Source organism: Herpailurus yagouaroundi, unplaced genomic scaffold (assembly GCF_014898765.1).
Source record: "Herpailurus yagouaroundi ecotype Mexico unplaced genomic scaffold, PumYag 163, whole genome shotgun sequence".
NCBI classification, from domain to species: Eukaryota; Metazoa; Chordata; class Mammalia; order Carnivora; family Felidae; genus Herpailurus; species Herpailurus yagouaroundi.
Genome location: NW_024412404.1, coordinates 52332688 through 52356882, shown reverse-complemented (window position 1 = coordinate 52356882; position 24195 = coordinate 52332688). Strand labels below are relative to the sequence as shown.

The 24195-nt window shown below is 36.7% G+C and overlaps 1 protein-coding gene across 2 annotated transcripts in view; it reads right to left on the bottom strand.

The window, feature by feature from the left end:
- ATRNL1 (attractin like 1) overlaps positions 1-23854 on the bottom strand; it is a 788891-nt gene extending 765037 nt beyond the window's left edge. For both annotated transcript variants that reach the window (XM_040486565.1, XM_040486566.1), the window contains exon 1: positions 23455-23854. In XM_040486565.1, the coding sequence (XP_040342499.1) occupies positions 23455-23750 (296 nt within the window). In that variant the 5' untranslated portion in view covers positions 23751-23854. The remainder of the gene's footprint in view (positions 1-23454) is intronic.
- Positions 23855-24195: the final 341 nt, after the last annotated feature.

The following is a 24195-nucleotide window of genomic DNA, read 5'->3' as shown; positions in this document are numbered from 1 at the left end:
GGAGGGGAGGGGAGGGGAGGGGAGGGGAGGGCAGGGAAGGGAAGGGAAGGGAAGGGAAGGGAAGGGAAGGGAAGGGAAGGGAAGAGGGAGGGAGAAAGAAAGAACAAAAAAGAAAAGAAAAGAGAGAAGAAAAGGAAATATGAAGAGGAGAATAATAACAGAAATCTCTTAAATAGAAAATTCATATAATAAAGAAAATTAACATAACTAAAAGCTGGCTTCATGAAGGCTAATAAAATTAATAACCCCCTAGCAAAAGTTACCAAGAAAAAAATATGAATTACATGATCAAAAAGGAAAAGAGAAACATCACTACTGATGCTACTAAATAAATAAGACGTTAAGAACAACTCCTACCAATACATTTAACATTTTAGATGAAAGGAATAATTCCTTAAATAGTACAACTTGACAAAACCAACAGAAGAAATTAAAATTACAAATATCCTTCATGCAAAAAACCCAAACAAAATATGACCAAATTTAATCTAGCACTATATAGTAAGAATAAATTTAACAGTGCTGCCAACAGAAGCATATGTAAAAATTTGGAGGCTCATGAAACAGCACTGCTATGTTGGGGAGCTGAGAGTCATTCAGTGAATCAGTGGGGAATGTCTGATGCTGAGACTGCACAGGGTGATCCAGGTGACAGTGGTGTAACAATAGAGAGGATAGACTTAACAGTTACTATGATTGGTTCAAGGAGAGAAAGTATAAATTTAATTGCATTTTTCCCTTGAGCAGCTAAGTTTACCTAACATTTTTGCATTTAATTCACAAAATCATTTGCTGATACAGTATGAAAATCATCCCATGCCTAGTATGAAACCCTTTCAGAGCAAAACAAACAAACAAAAACAAAAAGACAGCTATACAGAAGGCAATCCTCAAAAACACTGAAAGGCAAATATGACAACCCCTGCTGCATTAGGCAAAAGTTTACAGAGGAAGCAAACAACAGATCTACAAAGAGCCTGGAAGGAAAATCTGGAGAGAGATTCTTTGAACAATTAGGATATTGAAAAACTATCCAGTATGTGGGCCTAAACGGGAATCTGGGAAGCCACATGCATCCCCAGGGAAAACTACATGCCCAAAAAAGACCTAAGAAGACTCTACATTATCACCTCTGGCTACTTTTTAGACTGAAAGCCAGAAGGAAATGAAGGCTAAGGCAGAGGCATAAACAATGGAGCTAAGCACTGGAGGAATACCCCACAAGAGTTAATCTGCAAAGACTAGGAGAGTTATTTATTTTGCCTTTGGCTTCATGCATTCAGGGAAATCTTTGCCACTAGATGACCACAAACTAAAAGAACAAAATCTTTAGAGAGCATACCCAACAAAGAATACAGTCATTACAGAAGTAGTTTAGAAAAATCCCTAACTACAACCCACATAAGCAAAAGAAAAAACAAACCCTGAGAGAGAAGACTCTGATTTCCAGAATTATCACATTACAATAATAAAAAATTACCAAGCATGCAAAGAAATAAAGTATGGCCATTCACAGAGGTTAGCAGAAATTGTCCCCATGGAAACAGACACTGAACTTGCTATTTCTAATGTTTCTACAATACATTCTAAGTTTCAAACAACTAACTTATTTTTTAAAACTTTGTGGCATGACTCTTCTTGAATTGAGTGCCATACTGACATGTTAATCTAGATGAGAGCTCCACACACTACTGGCCTATTGCCTGTTTGTGTAAGTGAAGATTTACTGGAGTTCAGCTACACCCATTTGCTCACATATGTCTAAGACTGCTAACATGTTGCAAGAGCAGGGTTGAGTAGCGGCAACAGAAACCATCTAGCCTGCAAAGCCTAAAATATCTATTATCTGGCCTTTTACAGAAAAAAGATTGCCAATAGCGGTCTAGATGCCTGTCACATGCCCATATGCCTTCAATTGTCTCATCTAGCTACAACTGCCCAATCTAGAGTCCCTGATCAAATAAACATAGCTGTGCTATTTAAAATACAGGAATGCCCACTACTGAGTGCAGGAAAGCCAGCACCAACAAACATTAAACAAAACTAAAATTGAATCAATTGGAATTATTGTCCTCTATCCTGGCTGTGAATACAAAATTTGATCAAAACGTTATAAAAATAAGAGAAATTCAGCAGTTGTAATACTACAAAGTCTCTGAGACAATAAATCCTGTTTAATTAAAAAAAATGGTTTTAGTGCTGGCAACAACCACTAAAGGAATAAGGAATAGTCAAATACACTTGGGGACTCTATATGCAGAGTCACCTTTGCAAGCCATCCTTTTTTAGTTTTTTTTATATTTCTGTGTTTGTTTATTTTGAGACAGAGCATGAGTGAGTATGGGAGGAGCAGAGAGAGAGAGGGAGAGAGAGAATCCCAAGCAGGCTCCACACTATCACAGCACAGAGCCTAACATGGGGCCCGATCCCACCAACTGTGAGATCATGACCTGAGGCGAAATCAAGAGTCCAACACTTAACTGAGCCACCCAGGCACCCCTGGAAGTTTTTTATAAAACAGTGTTTTTAGTTAAAATACTGTTTAACAGTTTATTAATTCCTTTTTAAACAAAATGAAGAGTGGGCTCCTGGTGGCTTTTTAATCTCACGGTTTGTGAGATTGAGCCCCACATTGGGCTCTGTGCTGACAGCACAAAGCCTGCTTGGCACATTCTCTCTCTGTCCCTCTGCCCCTCTCCACCCCCACTCCGGCTCATTCACACCTTCTCTCTCTGCCCCCGCCCCACTCGTGCACACTCTCTCTCAAAATAAATAAACATAAAAAAAAGAATTGAAAAACAATGTTTTAAACAAAATAAAGAGTACTTCCAGGTTATATTCATTGGTATTAGCTCTTTTCCTTTCCGCATGGTGATACATTATTGTATTACACAGCTGAGCTTGTATGTGTTGTAGTTTCCTCACCAGTGCACTGTGCGCCCTCCACTCTGAAGTCTGTATTCTCCATCCACCTGACTCCTAATAAAAAGGCAGGTGACCTCATCTGCTAGAGCAGTAGTCTTCACACTTTAATTACATGCTCCCTTGTCAATAAAAATTTTTATTACATAACTCAAATATATGTATGTTTACATTTAAATAAACATGTACTATTTAAAATACTGTATACTATAAAGTATAAATTTTAAAACTCAAAATTAAAAATAACACTATGAGAAGTCCTAATATTTTCTTCCCACACTCCAGTAAGTCGTCTTAGAGACCACCCCACTTTAGAGAACGCTGATTTGAATAAACCGTATTCTGGCCACATAAGTATTCCACCATAGAAGTGCACTAACCAAGCCAACTATAACAGTTGACTGGCATCAGCATGCACTAGCTAAAGTTCTTCTACAGACTGGCCTCAGTGATAACAAACAGTATATCTTAGATGTGCTCAGCTCTCACATCTGATACGACAGAACTACCCATAATACACTCTCTGCATGATTTGAGGTGAAAAATAATTGACTTCTGGTAGAATGCCACTGTTAAGACCATCACCATGTCTCCTCCAGCAAATAAAACCTTTTACTATGATCCTCCAAAATAACTGTATTCCCATTGCAAATCTTTCCCAGTCTCAACCAGGATTCAAATAGTTGCCAAGGCAAAACAGTGCCTTTAGTAAGATGAATCTTACTAAGACCACATCAAAATAGCTTTCAGTGTTTTAACCTTTTAGCTATTGTGTGTCAATACTCATCTGTAGATAAGTTGTACTGGAATTGACAGAAGCCATTCTGGGTACTCAAAAGTCTTTCATTCAAATACTTAAACATCTGTGGGCCAAATACTATAATTAGGCATTTACTTCAAGATTTCTGGCCATGTTAAATATGGCTAATGTCAAGTTGACCTCATGCATACTGAGCACGGAAGCTACACCAATGAGAACAAGAAATTAAGTTACCAGGCAAGATACTTCATTTTTGAAAAGATCTGATTCAGTTGTACTCATTTATTTTCTACTGATTGTAAGAGAGAGAATGTATTATTCACTCCTCATGTTTCCATGCGGAGGGATTTTAATTAGAGTGAAACTCCTGGCCTCTCTGCCCACACCTCACTCTTTCCTTCCTCCTCAGTGGAGAAGACGTGGCTTCTGACTGGAAAAGTAAGGAGAAAAAACTGAGTATGAAAGGCTGAGTCAACTCCAGGCTGAGAGGGTGCATTATGCCTACTTTCTTCCGTGCAATATAAGGGTGTTGCCCAGAAACATGGACCCTCAGTTGCTGAACTCTGCCTGTGGGTAAATTTAATTTTGAAGTGAACTATCAGATAATCCATTATGGCCATACATGAAATTCATGTTCTCCATATCTGCACTGATAAAGCTGATATTTTAACCATTATCTATCTGACTTTTCAGCCTATCTCTCAACAAATTCTGAACTCTAAAATTTTAATAATTATATTCCCAAATATGAGAATTCTAGCTCATCAATGCATTTTTCCTCAGCACTGCCTTAAGTCACTGAGATGACTATACAGTGCAAGCATTTTTTAGTCATAGTCTCTTCCACATAGTATTATTCTTTTCATATTCATCTACTATCTATAATAAGGACAACCTCTTCCCCTTCTGGCTAAACTGACTTCACGTTTACTAATTATTCTGAAATCTTAAGCTGTCTATATTTTTCCTATTCACTTTTAGGTACTATATGGTTGAGGTAAAGGTAAAATAGTATTATCTTACTATTGGCTCAAGTAGTATTTCAGAATAAAATGAATGGTATGAATAGAATCGTGTAGGTCAAATAGAGCCAAGTGGATCAGACAGCTAAAATTTCACAGCATCTTCTTTTCAAGGATCCAAATATTAATTAGTACTTATGTCAACCATTCAGAGTGTTAATTCCCATCATTCATGGCAGACCAAAGACAAGGAGGAAAGGGAAGTACACAAAGTATGAATCAACCTGCATTATTATTGTTGTTAAAAATAATAAAACTCAATAGACCACCATACTTAAGGAATTAATTTAATTTTCTGGTTAACTGAATACTATGATTAACTGAAACTCAACCAGAATACCTTTTTCAATGATTTGTTGCTAAATATGTTCCTGAATTTTTTTTAATTGCTGTGTTAACAAATTACCACAAACTTAGAAACCTCAAAAACATCCATTTATTACTTCACAGGTCAGAAGCCCCTGTTGACTCAGATGAATACTAGCTGAGCTGGGCTCTTACCTGGAAGCTTTTGAAAAGAATCCACTTCTAAATGCATTCGGCTTGTTGACAGAATTCAGTTCCTTGAGGTTATAGGGCTGAGATTCCCATTTCCTTGACAACTATTGGCCAGGGGGTACTCTTAGCTCCTAGAGACTCCTCTCCAGTCATTTAGACATGGTCCCCTCCATCTTCCAACCAGAAGGGTATGTCAAATCGTCCTTGTGCCTCCAATCTTTGACTTCCCCTTCTACCAGCAACCTGAGAAAACTGCTTTTAAGGGGTTCATGTGACTTGATTAAAACTACTCAAATAATCTCCCTTTTGCCATATAACATAAATCGTGACAGTAACACCAGGGGGCAAAGGTCATCTTAAAATTATGCCTACCAAACTTCCTATATTATTAAATTTTTGGAAACATAACTGCTTTCATAACTCAGGATGGTTAAATACCTCAGAAACCTCATTATGAAAGTTAATTTTTATACATCCAAAGTTTAAGATTAGTTTGATTTAATCCTAACTACATAAGACACACTGGAAATTATTTTTCTAAGTCACAGATAAAAATTTATTTACATTGTTTGACTTTCTCCCCAAGTGGACTGAAGAAAAATATATACACATAGTCATTCACTGATTCAAAACTATTTATTGAATGTGGCAATATTCTTGGCATGGGGGATAAAACAGTGAACTGAAAAGGTTCCTAGAAAGTAGATTAGTGGTGATCTAGTGCTGGGGAGTGGGGAAGAGAATGGGGAGTGACTGCTCTTGGGTACAGGTTTATTTTATGGAATAATAAAATGTTCTAAAATTACTATCATAGTTTCACAACTGTAAGTATAGTTTAAAAACCATTAAATCATGTACTTTAAACTGGCAAAGTTTGTAGTATATAAGTTATATCTTGATAAAGCTGTTAATATAAAAAGTGAAAAAAACACAGGGAAAATTCTGTCTCTGCCCTTCTGGACCTTACATTCCAGGACAACGCTGTCCAGCAGGACTTCCTGCAATGATAGAAAAATTCTACATATTTACCATTCAACACAGTAGCCACTCAGCACATGTGGCTATCGAGCACTTGAAATATAGTCAGTGCAACAAAGGAACTGAACCTTTAAAATTTAATTTTAACTAATGGCTATATGTGGCTAGTAACTTCCATAGTGGACATGATTACAGAAAGAGGACAGACAATACACAAATAGGAAATAAATGTGTAAAGTGATAAAACACACATAGAGTGGGGAAGAAGACAGTGCTCTCCAGCACTCTGATATATATCTACAGAAATATGTCAGGTGTATATATGTATATAAACATACATGAACATAGTGCCTATATGTGTCTACATGTGATATACATGTAAATACTTAGATATGAGCAATTAAAAGTAGGAAGAATTTTTTATCCTTCTATAATCTTCCTAAGTTATTGTAAAAAATAAATTTAAAAACTACTTTTGAGATCATTCCACAAGTTGAAAAAAATACTTTTTAAATTGTACATATACAGCATTATTTGAGTTTCTTTCCTATAATAGTGATTACCATTTTGAGATCTGAGATCACTTTTGAGAGTCTTGTAAAAGCTAACCACACCCTGACTACAAAAATTCATATAAATAACATTTTGTATAAAAATCTGAGGATTCACCAACCACTCACAGCCCATCTGAGAACCAGACATCAAAAGCTCCTATTACTATACACATTCAAATAATCAACAAGCTTGGAGACAAAATATTATTACATCATAGAGAACCATTTGATAAGCTTATACTTTTCTTTTGGCATCCCTGTCTACTATAAAACACACCCATTCATATTAACTTTGTAAAGAACAAGTTAAGAACTATATATAACATTCTCTTTTCATTGAAAAAGGAAAAAGACATGACTGAGAAACTGAAAGAAACAGGCAAAACTTTAGAAAAGCTACAAGAATCTCAACTTGGTCCTGTAAAGAGTATGTAACTCAACCTCCCTAAGCCTCAGTTTCCTTGTGTGTAAAACAGTTATAACAATACTACTTATTTCACAAAATTGTTTTAAAAATGCAATGACATAAAATTTATCAAGTGTTCAGTAAAGCAGCAAGACAAATCCATGTAAATTTCATGGCACACTGGCAGAAATAGGTCTCAAACACATTATCAGTTTGGTACCACTCATGATCTTAGGTAACCACTATGCTACCCAGAAATTCAGAAGATCATGAGTTTATAATTAAGGAGAAACTTACTGAATTGTAAAAGATGACTTGATATGGATAAAGAGCCAGACAGACATGATTTGGCAATTCACCTGTCACTTAGTAGCTATCAGACTTTGCATACATAATTACTTCAGGTCTTTCATTCTCTGTTCCCACTGTAAAATGAGAACAGCAGTATCTACCTCACAGGATTTTCATCAGCCATAACACACACACACACACACACACACACACACACACACACACACACGTATACATATATACATACATATAAAGGTTTTCCATCACATTATAGTACTTTTCCCCTAAACTCATAATTTAAGCTTGAAATGCTAGTTTAATTGATGTCAATATTATTCTTATATGAAATAAAACAATAAATTTAATTCCCTTGAAAAAATTCATTATTAGCATAATTATATTGTCAAAAAGTCCAAATGAAGCCTGACATTAAACTTAACATATCAAGACATGGAAAATGCTCTTAAATGTTCTGTTTTTTTATGGACACAGAATCAACTTGAATGTTTCTAATTTACACAGTGCTTTTTTTAAAAAAACACGCTTATATTTTACCTATAAAAATAGTAAGTACCTTCCCCTCCCCACTGGAAGAGAAAGTGGAGGTGGGGTCCCTTCAGTGAGACCTGCCCTGCACTAAACCAATACCAGCAAAGAGGCAGCACCCTTGCACCTCATCACTGGAGTTTGGACCATCCCCGCCCTGCACTAAGCAAATGCTGGCAGAGTCAGCACCCCCCACCCTCCTAACTAGAAAACAGAAACAGATTACAAAGATGAAGATGGTGAAAAAGGAGATCTTTCAAATCTTCTGTATGAAGTCCTGGGTACACCCTCAGGCAGCCCATACATGAAACACATCTGAATCAACAAAACAAAAACTTTTAGAATTTAACCATGGTATGGAATATCATCCGTATCTCGGAATGGCAGCAGATGAGTAAGGCAGAACAGAATAGTACAACCAAGGCTCTGGAAACTAAACTGGCATTCAAATCTCAGCACAAAAATGGATCATCACACTCCTAGGTACATACTCAAGAGAAATAAAAACACATGTCCACACAAAAATTTGGTACAAAAAATTCATGGCAGCATTATTCATAATGGTCAAAAGGCAGAAACAACTCAAATGTCCAACAACTGATGACTGGATTAACAAAATGTAGAATGTCAATACAATGGAGTATTATTCAGCAATAAAAAAAAAAAATGGACACATGCTACATGAATGAAACTTCAAAACATGCTAAGTGAAAAAAGCCCGTGACAAAAGACTGGAATCACTACATTGATTCCATTTATACAACATGTCCACAGTAGGCAAGTTCACAGAGACAGAAAGTAAATTAGTGGCTATCCAGATTAGTGGAGTTGGCAGGAAGGGGAAATATGGAGTGAGTGCTGATGAAAATGGGGTTTCTTTAAGGGGTGATATAAAAAAGTTCTAAAATTAGATAATGGTAATGGTTGCATCACTCTCCAAATATCCTAAAAACAAATGAACCATTTAAAAATATGAATAGTATGGCATATAAATTACAACTCAATAATCGTTATATAAATAATAAAAAGTGAAGGTCATGTATGCTGAACCAAAACAAGTTGACGGCCTCCTACAACAGAACATTTAGTGTATGCAGAATCTCATGCACAATACTCGAAATATCCAGGATATAATCCAAACTTACTTGCCATACCAAGAAACAAGAAAATCTCAACTCATTTGAAAAAAAGATGATCAGAGGTACCATCACTGATATGGCAAAGATGCTGAAAATTGTCTGTGAAGAATCTTAAAGCAGGTATCAGAAAAATGGCACAAGCAGCTGCAGACACTTTCAAAACAAATATAAAAATAAAAGTCTCAAGCAAAGAAACAGAAGACATAAAGAATGAAATGGAAAATGTAATCGTTGGGGGCGGGGGTGGGGGGGTGCAGCCCCTGGGTGACTCAGTCAGTCAAGTGTCCAACTCTTGATTTCAGCTCAGGTCATGATCTCTCAGTTCCTGAGATCAAGCCCTGCATTTGGCTCTGCACTGATGGCACGAAGCCTGCTTGGGATTCTGTCTCTCTCTCCTTGCCCTTCCCCTGCTTGTGCATGTTCTCTCAAAATAAATAAATAAATTTTTAGAAAAAGAAAATATAATAAATGAAACTTTCTATACCAACTCACAAGATGGGCCCAACAGCAGAATGAAGAGGATAGAGGAAACAATCAGGGAACGTATAGATAAATAAAAGTTATCCAACCTGAACAGAAAGGAAACAGTCTGAACAGAACTTCAGTGACCAAGAAGTCAATAAGAAAAGATGTAACATCTGTTTATTTGGCGTCACAGGAAAGAAGAAAGAGTGTGGAAATGAAAAAAAATACTTGAAGAAATGATAACAAAAATTTTACAAATCCTGAAAAATATATAAAGATACAGAGCAAGAAGCAGAGCAAATAACAAGATAAACTTAAGAAATTTGATACCCATACACATCATAATCAAATTTCCGAAAACTGAAGAGGAAAAAAGAAAGCCAAAGGAAAATTACACATTAGCTGCAGAACAACCATTTGAATGACAACAGATTCCTCATCAGAAACCTTAGAGTCACTGTTTTAAATACTTTAGCTCTCAAAAAAGAGATATGACCAAATTTGTGTTCTATAAAGCAAACTCTGCAGCAATAAAGAAGAGATTAGCAAGGGAAAAATCAGAAGCAAAGAGATGAGTTAAAGAGCTACTGTAACAACCCAGTAGAGAAAAATTCAGGATTTAACTAAAACAATGGCCATAGAGATGAAAAGGATGACAAAGCTTGAGAATGGCAGCATCACATACGTGTACAGATGGACTTACGGGAAAAACTGTCTTTGCGGCACCTGGGTGGCTCAGTCGGATATCCGACTTTGGCTCAGGTCATGATCTCACAGTTTGTGAGTCTGAGCCCCACGTCGGGCTCTGTGCTGATAGCTCAGAGCCTGGAGCCTGCTTCCAATTCTGTGTGTGTGTCTCTCTCTGCCCACCATCCCCCACCCCCCACTTGTGTTCTGTCTCTCAAAAATAAATAAATATAAAAAAAAATTTTTTTAATAAACTGTCTTTCCAGCAAGAATGACTGGGTGGTGCCCCTGCAAACCAGAGTATGGAAGCTGTCACAAGGAAGAGAAAGTTGAAGACAGAAATACCCTAATTCTGTGTATGAACCCACACAAGATTCAGGCTTAATCTGAGCAGCTCATATGAGGAACAGACCCAACAGCAGCTTACTAAAGTTTCTCAGAACTGAATTAAAACTTAAAACACTGCACAAGTCTCAGACTAATCCATGAATGCCATGTGTACATTCAGATCCAAAAGCTTTGAAAACAGAACTGAGATTAGAACGACTGCCCTCAGAATGCATGACAAAGAATTAGCTATTAGAACCCTATGGCTTAATAAAATTAACAAGTAAATAGATCAATAAATCAACATTCCCCAGAACATAACAAGATCCATAACCTATACAGCATAATAGTCACGATGCCAAGAATAAATCCAAAAATCACTGAGCATGCAAAGAACTAGGAAAATGTAAACAATTCTCAAGGGAAAAGATAATGGATGTCAATCCTGAGACGATCCAAACATTTGCATCATCAGACAGACATTAACTATTATAACTAGACTCCACAAGGCAAAAGTAAGGACACTAAAATAAAATGAAAAGAGAAAAATTCTCAACGGGGAAATATAAATCATAAAAAAGAACAAAATGGAAATGCTAAGACTGAAAAATACATCTTAAATTTTTAAAAGTGACTGGATGGGTTCAAAAGCAAAATGGAGATGAGAGAAGCAACAGTCAGTGAAGTTAATAATAGTTCAAAAGAAATAATACAATCTGAAAAAAGGGAAAAGTTTATTTATTTTTTTTCAACGTTTATTTATTTTTGGGACAGAGAGAGACAGGGCATGAACGGGGGAGAGGCAGAGAGAGAGGGAGACACAGATTCGGAAACAGGCTCCAGTCTCTGAGCCATCAGCCCAGAGCCTGGCGCAGGGCTCGAACTCACGGACCGCGAGATCGTGACCCGGCTGAAGTCGGACGCTTAACCGACTGTGCCACCCAGGCGCCCCATGAAAAAAGAGAAAAGTTTAAAAAAAAAAATCAGAACCTCAACAAACTGTGGAGCTAAATCAAAAACCTAACATTGGTGTCACTGAGGTCCCAGAAAAAGAAACAAGATAACTGAAAAAATATGTTAAAAAAATAATTTTTTAAAATCCCATTTTGGTGAACCACATAAATATAAATTTAAGAAGCTGAACAAACCCTACCCACAGTAAATTTAAAGAAAGCTACATTGAGATACATCATAATCTGAACTACTTAAAACAAAAAATGTAGAAAAATCTTGAAAGCAGCTAGAGAAAAATGACATTATACATAAAACAAAAGCAATTAGAACCACTGCAGACTTCCCACCAGAAAACATGGAAGGCCAGAAAAGAATTGAGCAACGTATTTAAAGAGGGGCGCTTGGCTGGCTCAGTCAGTAGAGCGTGCAACTCTTGATCTCGGGGTGGTGAGTTTGAGCCCCATGTTAGCTGTAGACATTACTTAAAAATAAAAAATCTTTAAAATAAATAGAAAATAAAATGCTGAAAGGAAAGAACTGGCCACCTAGAATTCTATACCTGCAAAAACATCCCTCACAAAAGAGGTCAATATAAAGGTATTATTTTAGGCCAAAAAATTTTTTAAGAAAATACATAAGCAACAGTCATGTTTGAAAAGAAATACAAACAAGAAAAAAGAAAAAGAAAAAGAAAAAAAAAAAAGAAAAAAGAAAAGAAAAGAAAAGAAAAGAAAAGAAAAGAAAAGAAAAGAAAAGAAAAGAGGTTCATACTAAAGGAAAATGACCCTAAGAGGAAATTTCTATCTAGAGATAAGCAAAAAGCAAAAGAGTGAGCAGATATCCAAGAAAATATAAAGGACAACATTTCCCCTCAAGTTCTTTATAATATGTATATTGCTGAAAGCAAAATTTACAATTTTATCTAATGAGGTTTGCCATACAAGCACATTTGATATATATGACAATTATAGCAAAGGTGAGTGGGGATGGATAAGTGGACAAACATGGTTCTAAAACTTAATTTTACCTGAAGTAAAATAATTCTAACTCTGAAAAGATTACAAAAAGGTAGGTATGCATATTGTAGTCACTAGCATACTAGCATAACCACTGAAAAACAATACAAAGACATAAAAAGTGATTATTTGATTGGAGTGAAATATATATATATTATATATATATATATTTATATAAAATAGAGGGGCTATTAATATCAAAGTAGACTTCAAAGCAGAAACAATTCCAAAGAGGCAGGAAATGATACTATGATGAATGGATCAGTTCACCAAAACAACATAGCAGTTCTAATTGTATATGCACCCACCAAAAAAGCTTCAAAACAAAAACAAAACTAACAGAAGTGAAAGGAAACAGATCCATAATTACAGTCGGAGACTTCAACAGTCTTCTTTCAGTGACCAACAGAACCAGACAGAATATCTAGGAAGGATATACATGTCTAAACAATATCAACAACCAACTTGACCCAACTGACATTTCTATAACATTCCACTCAAGAGAATTATTTTCAACTGCACATATTAATATTCACCAAAATACACCTTATTTTTTCCAGACACAAGTCTTAACAAATTTATAAGGACTGATATCATACAAGGTATGTTCTTTGAACATAATGGAATTTAACTAGAAATAAATAACAGAAAAACCTTTGATAAATCCTCAAATATCTGAAAATTTAAAAAATTGCTCACATAAGCCAAAAAAGATGTCTAAAGGAAAACTGGAAAATATATTGAACTGAATAAAAACGAAAGCACTACATAACAATATGTGAGATGCAGCTAAAGCAGTGCTTAGAAGAACACATATAGCATTAAAATGCTTTTATTAGAAAGGGAAAAAACCTTTCAAATTAACAATCTAAGCTTTTCATCTTAGGAAATTAGAATAAGAAAAGCAAATTAAAACCAAAGGAAGCAGCATCCAATGAAACTGAAAACAACAAAAGAAAAAAATAGTGGAAATCAATGAAACCAAACATATTCTTTGAAAAGATCATTAACATCAATAATTATATAGACAGACTAAGCAAGAAAAAAGAAAATGTAAACTACCAGTATCAGAAATAGAAGAAATATTACTAAAGACTCCACAGACTCTAAAAGGATAATAAGGGAGTATTATACACAATTTTAAGCCCACAAATTTGAAAACTTAGATGAAATGGTCAATCTAAGACAACCTACTAAAACTCATTCAAAAAGAAATCAATGAAATGAATGTCCCTACATCTATTTTAAAATCTCAATTCAGGGATGCCTGGGTGGCTCAGTCGGTTAAGCATCCGACTCTTGATTTCATCTCAGGTCATGATCTGACAGTTCCCGAATTCAAGCCCGAAGACAGGCTCTGGACTGATAGTGCTGAACCTTCTTGGGATTCTCTCTCCCTCTCTGTCCCTCCCCCCTTCTCTCTCTCTCAAAAATCAATAAATAAACTTTTTAAAAAATTGAAATCATAGTTGAAAGCCTTTCCACAGAAAATCTCAGGTCCAGCTGGCATCACTGATGAACTTTACCAACATTTGAGAAAAAAGTAATACCAGTCCTACATAAATTCTTCCAGAAAACAGAAGAGGGGGCAATTTCTAATTCATTTTATAGGGCTACCATTATCATAAAAGCCATTAAAGAAAATTACAAAGCAGTATCTTTTGAGAATACAGAAGCAAAAATCCTCAACAAAACAGCAAATCAAATACACCAATATACAAAAATTACAATGTATTGTGACCAAGTGGGGTTTATCCCATAAATTATATTTATATAATTATAAAGGAAGAAGTAAAATGGTCTCCATGCACAGATAACCTAATTGTCTATGTAGAAAATTCCAAGGAATCTATATAAGAAAAGCTACTAAAACTAAGTGGGTTTAGCAACCTTGCAGGATACAAAGTCAACATCATTCATCATCAGAGACACACAAATCAAAACCACAATGAGATACCACCTCACACCTGTAAGAACGGCTAAAATTAACAATTCAGGAAAAAACAGGTGTTGGCAAGCATGCAGAGAAAAAGGCGTCCTTTTGTACTGTTGGTGGGAATGCAAACTGGTGCAGCCACTCCGGAAAACAGTATGGAGATTTCTCAAAAAATTAAAAATAGAAATACACTAAGGACTAGCAATTGCACTACTAGATATTTACACAAAGGATAGAAAAATGCTAATTCAAAGGGGCACATGAACCCCAATGTTTATACCAGTGCTATCAACAATAGCCAAATTGGGACACCTGGGTGGCTCAGTCAGTTAAGCGTCCAACTTCGGCCCAGGTCATGATCTCAGTTCATGAGTTCAAGCCCGGCATCAGGCTCTCTGCTGTCAGTACTTTGCCCACTTCAGATCCTCTGTCTCCCTCTCTCTCTCTCTCTGCCTCTGCCTCTCTTTCTCTCTCTCAAAAAATAAACAAACATTTACAAAACAGCCAAATTATAGAAAATGCCCAATGTCCATCAATCGATGAATGAATAAAGAAGATATGGTATGTATGTATGTATGTATATATGTGTGTGTACACATACACTATGGAATACTACTCGGCAATCAAAAAGAATGAAATCCTGCCATTTGCAACAACATGGATCGAACGAGAGTGTATTATGCTAAGTGAAATAAGTCAGGCAGAGAAAGACAACTATCATATGATTTCACTCATATGTGGAATTTAAGAAACACAGATAAACATAGGGGAAGAGAAGGAAAAATAAGATAAAAACAGAGAGGGAGGCAAACCATAAGAGACCCTTAAATACAGAGAAACAAACTGAGGGTTGCTGGAGGGATGTTGAGTGGGGGGATGACTAAATGGGTGATGGGCATTAAGGAGGGCACTTGTTGGGATAAACAATGGGTATTAAATGCAAGTGATGAATCACTGGGTCCTACTACTGAAACCAATATTATACTGTATGTTAACTAACTTGAATTTAAATAAAATTTTAAAAACTCAATTGTATTCCCACATAATAAAAATGATCAAATGGAAACAAACTGAAAGAAATAACATCAATTACAATAGCATCAAAGAACACAAACTATTTGGGTATAAATCTAACAAAATACATGTAGGATCTATACCTAATAACTACAAAACAGTGATGCAAGAAATAAATGAACACCTAAATAAATGAAGAAATATATCATGTTGGTGGACTGGAGAAGTCAGTATTGTTTAGATGTCAGTTCTTCCCAAAATGATCCCAAGTCAACAAAATCCCACTCAGTAGGATTTTTTTTTTTGAATTGACAAACTGATTCTAATATGTGGAAAAGCAAATAACTGAAAAAGCTATATGAGTTTTCAAAAATAAAAAGTTATAGGAATCTCACTATCTAATTTCAAGAATTACTGTAAAGCAACAATAGTCAAAAAAAGAGAGAGACTCTCAAAAGGACAGACACATACACATGGATCAAAGGAACAGAACATAGTCAAGAAACAGATACAGACATAGAGATACCCAATTGATTTTTAACAAAGGTACAAAGACATCAATGAAAAAAGGATCATCTTTTCAACAGTCATCTCATAATGAAAAAAGGGTCAATTTATCAAAAGGAATTCTATGCACTTAATAACAGAGCTTCAAAATACATGAGGCAAAACAGATAAGACTACAGGGGTAAAAAAGATAAATGCAAAATTATAATTGAAGATTTTAATACCACTCTCCCAATAACTGATAGAAATAGGCAGAAAATCAAAGGTTTCAGAAAACTTGAACAAAACTGTGAATCAACTCAATCTCCTGAAATGTATAGAACGTTCCACCCATCATACACATTCTTTTCACATGCACAAGGAGTGTTTACCATGATGGACAATATTCTGGAAAATAAATCTTAACAAATTCTAGTTATACAGTCATATATATACATATATTACTTAAATTGAACCTGTAGTTATATATGTTAAATCAAATGAAGGCAACATCAAATGAAAGCAATATAATTCATAATATCAACAAACAGAAAAATGATATGATCACCTCAATAGATGCAGAAAAAGTATTCAACACAATCCAATATCCATCCCAATAAAAACTCTCAGCAAACTAGGAACAGAAAAAAGCATCCTCAATGCAATAAAAGAGATCTACAAAAAATTTAGATAACATCATATTAATGGTTACAGATTAAATATTGTCCCCCTAAATCAGGAATGACATACAGTTGACCCCTGCCACCACATGTATAGATCACTGCAATGGAGATTCTAGGCAGTGAAATAAGGCAAGAAAATAAAAGGCATCCAGATTGCAAACGAAGGAGTAAAGGTATCTTTGTTTGCAAACAACATAATCATCTATTCAAAAAATCATAAGGAATCTATAGAAATCTACTACAACTAATGAGCTTAGTAAGAATGAAAGACACAAGATTAACTTAAAAAAAAAGTTGTATTTCCATATAATAGCAACAATCAGAAATTAAAAGTAAAAATATATATAGTTTATAACAGCATCCAAAAATGTGAAATATTTAGGGAAAAACTGACAAGTGTTGTAAGAACTGTTCAGTAAAAATTTTTAAATTTTGCTGAGAGATTAAAGAAGACCTAAATAAAAGGAGAGATATACCATGTTCATGAGTCAGAAAAAATATTAATAAGAGGTCAATTGTCCCCCCAAACTGGTCTATAACTTCAACACAATCCCAAGTAAAATCTCTGCAGACTTTTTTTGAAGAAATTGGCAAGATGATTCTGAAATTCATAAGGAAATCAAAAGAACCTGGAATAGCCAAAATAATTGAAAAAAGGGCAAAATTGAAGGACTTAATATTTGCTGAGTTCAAGACTTATAAAGCTACAATAACCAAGATATTATTGTCTTGACATACAAACAAAGAGATCAATGGAACAGAGTAAAATCCACAAATAAACACACAAATATATGAACAACTGGTTTTGGCAGATATAAAGCTACTTATCAGAGAAAGGATAGTCTTCTTAAAATGGTCCCGGAACAACTGAATTTCTATATGTAAAAAAACTAAGAAAGAAAGAATTGAGATCCCCACCTCTCACCATATACAGAAATTAACTCAAACTATAAAACTAAATGTAAAGTCTAAAACTAAATGTAAAGTCTAAAATTCTAGAAAAAAATTCAAGAGGAATTATAAGCTAGGCAAAGGTCTCGTAGATATAACACCAAAAATGTAACGCCTAAAAGAAAGAAATGAATTCATCAAATTTAAAGCTTGTGTTCTTTGGGGCACCTGGGTGGCTCAGTCAGTTAAGCGTCTGACTTTGGCTCAGGTCATGATCTCATGGCTCGTGGGTTTGAGCCCCTCATCAGGCTCTGCACTAACAGCTCAGAGCCTGGAGCCTGCTTCAGATTGTGTCTCTCCTCCCCCACTTGTGTTTTCTCTCTCTTTTTCTCTCTCCCTCTCCCTCTCTCCCCACTCAAAAATAAATAAGTTAACATTTTTTTAAAAAATGGTTAACACTTGTGTTCTTTGAAAACAAATTCTCTGTTCACAATAAAAAGACAAGCCCCAGCCAAGAAAAAAAAATTTGCAAATGATATATCTGATATGGAACTAATATCCAGAATGTGTAAAAAACTCATAAAAATCAGTAATAAGAATGTTTTTAAATGTGCAAGTTTTGAACAGACACCTCTCCAAAGAAGATATACAGATGGCAAGTAAGCACATGACAAGATGCTCAACACCATTAGTCATTAGAAAAATGCAAATTAAACCACAATGACATATCACTACATACAAATTAGAACTGCCAAAATTTAAAAGACTGACCACACCAAGTGTTGGTGAGAATGTGAATTAAATAGGAGATTCCTACACTGATGGTGGGAATGTAAATAATAGAACCACTCTGGAAAACAGTTTGTCAGTTTGTTGAAAAGGTAAACATGTATCTGCTACGTGAACCAGTCATTCCATTCTTCAGTGTTTACCCAAGACAATGAAAGCATATGTCCGTATAAAGACTTCTGCATAAAAGATTATACCAACTTTATACAGAATAGCCAAAAACTAGAAACAACCTACATGCCCTTCCGTGGGTGAAAAACAAATTGTGGTATATCCATACATCGGAATACTACTCAGCAATTAAAAGGAATAAACTTCTGATACACCATTAATGAATCTCAAAATAAATAAGGTGTGTGAATGAAGCCAGACAAAAGGGAATAATACACAATGTATAATTTCACTTATATAAAATTCTAAAAAATCCAACAAGTCTACAGTGACAGAAAGCAGCTCAGTAATTGCCTAGGGATAGGGAGAAGCAGCAGTAAGGAGAGGGAAGGATTATGAAGGGGCACATGGAACTTTTGGGTGTGATGGATATTTTTATGATTATGATTATGGTGATAGTTTCAGAGACAAAACTTTTTAAATTTTATAATTTATTGCATGTCAACTATACCTCACTAAAGGTCTTAAAAATACTGAAAAAACTTATAATTCCAATTAAATAATTCCTTTTGAAAGTAATAAAAAGGAAAAAGACTGCTGTAAGAGTGTATAATAAGGGGGCACAGTTTGACAAGTCAGAAAAGCCTCCTTTAGGTATTAGTGTAAGCTAAGATTTGAAAGATGTCTAGTAATCAGCCAACCAAAGACCAGACAGGAAAGAGAATAAAGACAAGTACAGAAAGAAAGAAAAAGAAAAAGAAAAAAAAAAAAAAAAAAAACAGGAGCAGAGTCAAATCTGCAGACAAGTGGTCTTGAAAACCATGCTACTACAAATAACTTACTTTATCAATTTAGGATCTTAGAAATATTCTATTTAGACTGTTTAAATTTATACTGTGTAACTGTATGTTTTAATAATATAAAGAACCCATGTATATAAATTACATATTATAATCTTAGTTTAAAATAAAGAAGACTGTTACCAGAAAGGAAGGGGGGTTGGGCTGGGAATTAAGGAGTACACTTACTGCAATGTGCACTGGGTGTTGTATGAAGTGTTGAATCACTATATTGTATACCTGAAACTATTATTACACTGTATGGTAACTAACTGCAACTTAAATAAAAACTTAAAAAAAACTTATGGGTGAAAGCATTAAAAAATTAAAGGAAGGAAGGAAAGGAAAGAAGGAGGGAGAAAGAGGTCAGAGAGTATTGGGTGCACCTTCAGTGTTACTGACAGTTTCTCTACTATTAATAAAAAAGATTCCAAATATGTGTTTAAAAGTAGTTAAGAAAACATATTTACATAATTAACCCTGCCCCTTTCTGTTCATAACAGCAAAGAAATTCTTAACAGTATATCTTCATTTTGCTGTCACCAGAAATAGAATACTTCTATTATAAATATGAGAATTTCAGTATCCACATTTGACTAACCTAAGAGTTTTAAAAAAAAATCTATGTACAGTGGCCACCTGGGTGGCTAAGTCAGTTAAGCATCCAAATCTTGATTTCGACTCAGGTAATGATCTCACAATTCGTGAGATCGAGCCCCATGTCGGGCTCTGTACTGACAACACAGAGCCTGCTTGGGATTCTCTCTCTCTCTCTCTCTCTCTCTCTCTCTCTGTCCCTCTCCCTCTCTCTCTCTCTGTCCCTTCCCCTTGCTCACTCTGTCTCCCTCCCTTTCTCAAAAGAAATAAAAATTTTCTAAAAATATGTACACATTAAACATATAAGATGTAATAGATTTTAGAAAAATATCCAATAAATGTGTTTTAATAAATTTACATTTAGAAATTGTTAATATAATGAAATATTTTCCAATCTCAGAGCATTAATTTAGGTTTTATACAGAAACTAGAAGTCATAGGCCCCTAAGTCACATTAACAAGAAAATGTCCAAGTCTGATCACAAAATATAAATTTATATAAATATAAATCTCAACTATTCTACAGAAATAATTCTAAAGAACTGGTTTCTAAAAGAGAATGCCATTCATTTTGGTAAAGGTTGCAGCAAATTGTTTTCTGAACTAATGTTCTACTAAGCTACTCAAGTAACTATTACTCAAATTAGCATGTATCATATCCTTATGTTTCAAATTGGCACGGTCCTGATTCTCAGTCCTAAACATTTCAGCCTAGCTTTAGTCAAAGATCAGTATTCATTTCATTATACCTCTGTGAGAAATCGCTTGTAATTCTATGTGTTTTATTCTATTCAAATGGAAACAGATAAAAGACTACAATCAATGCTTAAAGAACTAAAGTACCACTTTTGATACATTTCCTTCTGCACTCCGCCCCCTCCCCCAACATTAATCTTTCATTCTAAAGAACCATTTGAGGAATACTCTCATTCTCAGTAAAATCCCTACAGTAGGAAAAAAAAAAACCAAAAAAACAAAAAACACCTAAGTTATCATGAAACCAGCCAATTAATTTTGACACCTGCTTACCAAGATTGATCATTTTTGATATGTTTTCTAGGTTGCTATCCTTCAGTTTAGTAAAAGATTTTCAAGATAATTAATGAAGTGAGATTTCCAGTTAAAGTCTTTCCCACTACATTATTACTTCAAATGCTGAATAAAATAAGCCACCAAACTTCAAACAAACCTTTCTTAGCTTAGCATTATACTCTACCAGGAAGAATTCCCGTCTTCTAAATTGATTCTTCCCTTTAACATTAACTACCACGTTTTACCCCTAGGACTATACATAAAACACAGAGTAGTGCCATTTTATTTATCTAATTAATAGCTTGTATTCCACAGAGAAATGAAAAAGTACTTACCAATACAGTACAATGAATCATATAACGACTTCCAAAGAATTTATTTATATTCAATGATTAGTTCAGGGTTTGTTAATTAACTGTATTAAAGAAACTATTCCTTACTCACTAACATATTATGTTTATGAACATCATCTCCCCATGTTATTTAAGCTGGTTTAACTTGATCTGTGACCTTGCCTACTAACTGGGACAACATCTGCTAGCAAGGTTACAGGCTACGGACCTAGCTGATTAACAAGTTCCACTACTATAAAACGTATACAGAAGCTTCTCAGCACTACAGCAATCTTTGTCCTCTTTAGGTAAATGGAGCAAATCCACCCACACAAAGGCCAAAATCCCTAAATCACATATGAATCAAGCAATCTTCCTATCTATTAATAGAAAGATGTAAAAAATTGATGCAGCTTTTTTCATTTTTGGCTGCCAGTTTATATGTTCAAGATTCTTGGTTGATAAAAAGGCTGGCTGAATTGTCATAGCCCAAGTTTAAAAACACTTAAGTTAAAAAAAAAACACTATGAACAAGCACAATTCAATAAGACATCTTTCCTTATCTTGAAACACTTTTTAAAACTTTTAATTAGCACCTCTTCCCAATCAAAAAAGTACCAAACAAAACTATACTATTATACTAATTTGTGAAAGTAAGAAGTGAGAAAACATTTCAACCTATTGCCACAAATGAACGTCATAAAGCTTCACTTTGAGATTTCACTTCCAAAAGCCTGCTGTAAATTTAAATAATAGGATCTACCTAAAATTAAAGTGTCCTTTAAAAAAAAATAGTTTCACAAGAGCTTTAAGGAACACTGTTTTAACTAGCAACAGTTAAAAAAAAAAAAAAAGGAAAATATGCTATATTTAAAACTCCCAGGACATTTTCCTAATAAAATAAAACAAAACTCCAGGGCATTTTCCTATAACACATTAATAAGGTGGACAATATTCCTAGCTCTGCCTTACAGACGGAGACATTTCACTTAGATTTTGCTATCATCCTGACAATAAATATCAGTAATCTACCCAGTGTTATTTCAGAGCCACAAAACAGCCAGCAAACTTCACAGTAACCGTCTAAGAAGTTGCCTTACTTAATGACTGTTACCTGCAGATTGTCAGGTGGATACCCTAATGGCCTCAAGTATCTTGCTACTCCCCCGCACTCACCCATTTCTTTCCCTATCAGGCAGGAACGTAAAATTTATCCACCAATAGGGGGAATGTGTCTTTTACTATTGTAACGCAAACTCCTTAGGGCCTTGAGCTTCAGGAAAAAAGACGATGATGCTCTCACACGGCAGCTGATAGTGAAACAAACAGTTGGAAAAATCCACTACCTTCCCTATATTAAAGAGTCCAGATATTTCACCATTTTATGTAACCCAAAGTCACTCTTGTATTCTCAATTAAACCTGTCCTAGCAAATTCAACATAATATATTGGCTATAAGTAAACATTCTAGAGTTAAACTAGCTGATTCGGAATCATAATTCGGCCCTTACCACTGTGCAATCCTGGGCAAATTACTTAAACCCGTTGCCTCCAGTTATCTCTGTGAATCCGGCATAATAATTCTAGCAACTCACAGAGTTGTTGTGAGGAACGAACGAGATAATCCACGTCAGGCGCTTAACAGTGTTTGGCACAGAGTAACCCCATCATAAACTCTTTATTACTAAATAAACTAAAATGTTATCAACGGCTACCTCTAGAGAGAGCAGTAGGATGGGAGTAGAGGGACGTACTGGGAGACCATAACTTTTAACCTTTACATTTCTGCATTGATTGATTGTTTTGCATCGTCCAAGTATTTCAGGAGTTACTTGCACATTTTTCCATTAAAAACTAGTGACCTAACAAAATGGTGTTTGGCACCATAACTGAGTACGGAAATGCTGATGAGCAGGGGACCAGAAGTCGCTGCGGACATCTGGACCACGGAGAGAGCTTCGAGTGCCCAGAGGTCGGGGCTCCGCGCGGAGCCCAGCGCCCCGGGGGCTCCAGGGCTGCAGAGGGAGGCGAGGACCCCGCTCGCGGCGCGTGCCGCGGGTGGCGCCCAGCCGGGGGACCCGAGGCCGCCTGAGAACACGGGGAGGGGGGGCGAAGGATGGGAGGGGGCGCGACCGGTGCGGGGCAGGGCTGAGATGCGGAGTCCGGCGAAGGCACTTACTTGAACCTGCCCTGGCAGTGCTGGCACTGGTCCCCCACCCAGCCCGGGTCGCAGAGGCAGGTGGAGTTGACACAGCGGCCCGAGAAGCAGGAGCCGGTCCTCTCGCACGGCTTGGACTGGGACACCTGCGCGTAGAGGGCCAGGTAGAGGAAGCCATAGCACAGCAGCCAGCTGTTCCCGTCCAGCAGCCAGGAGGAGGCGCCACCGCCGCCGCCGCCGCCCGCCGGCCGAGCCCTCCACAGCCCCGGGGCCGCCGGCTGCGGGGGGCCAATGCGGGCCCGGCCCCCCGGCTCCATCTTCCCCGGGGCCCCTGCCCGGCGGGGCTGCGCTCGCGGGCGCGGACAGCGATGCTCCAGGAGAGGAAATCCGGCCGGAGAAAACCGCGCCGCCGCCGCCGCCGCCGCCGCCGCCGCTTCTCCTCCTCCGCCTCACCGGCGCCTGCCCCAGTCCCGCTCCCCGGTCAGGAGGGACAGATCCCAGCCGCTGTCGCCTCCGTTCGGCTCCCTCCAGTCGCACTGGAGCATCGCCTCTCGGTCTCCTGACCTTGTCCTCGGCGAGCCAAGCCCACTGCCGCGGCGCCCCGGGCCGGGCCGGGCCGGAGGCGGAGAGCGGGCGGCGCGGGCGGCGAGGAGCGCTCCAGAGGGGACCTGCGGGAGGGGGAGGGGGAGGGGACCCCGCGCGCGGCCCCGCCTCGCCCGCGGCTCGCGCCAACTGCCTCGGCTCCAGCCCCGCGCGCCCGGT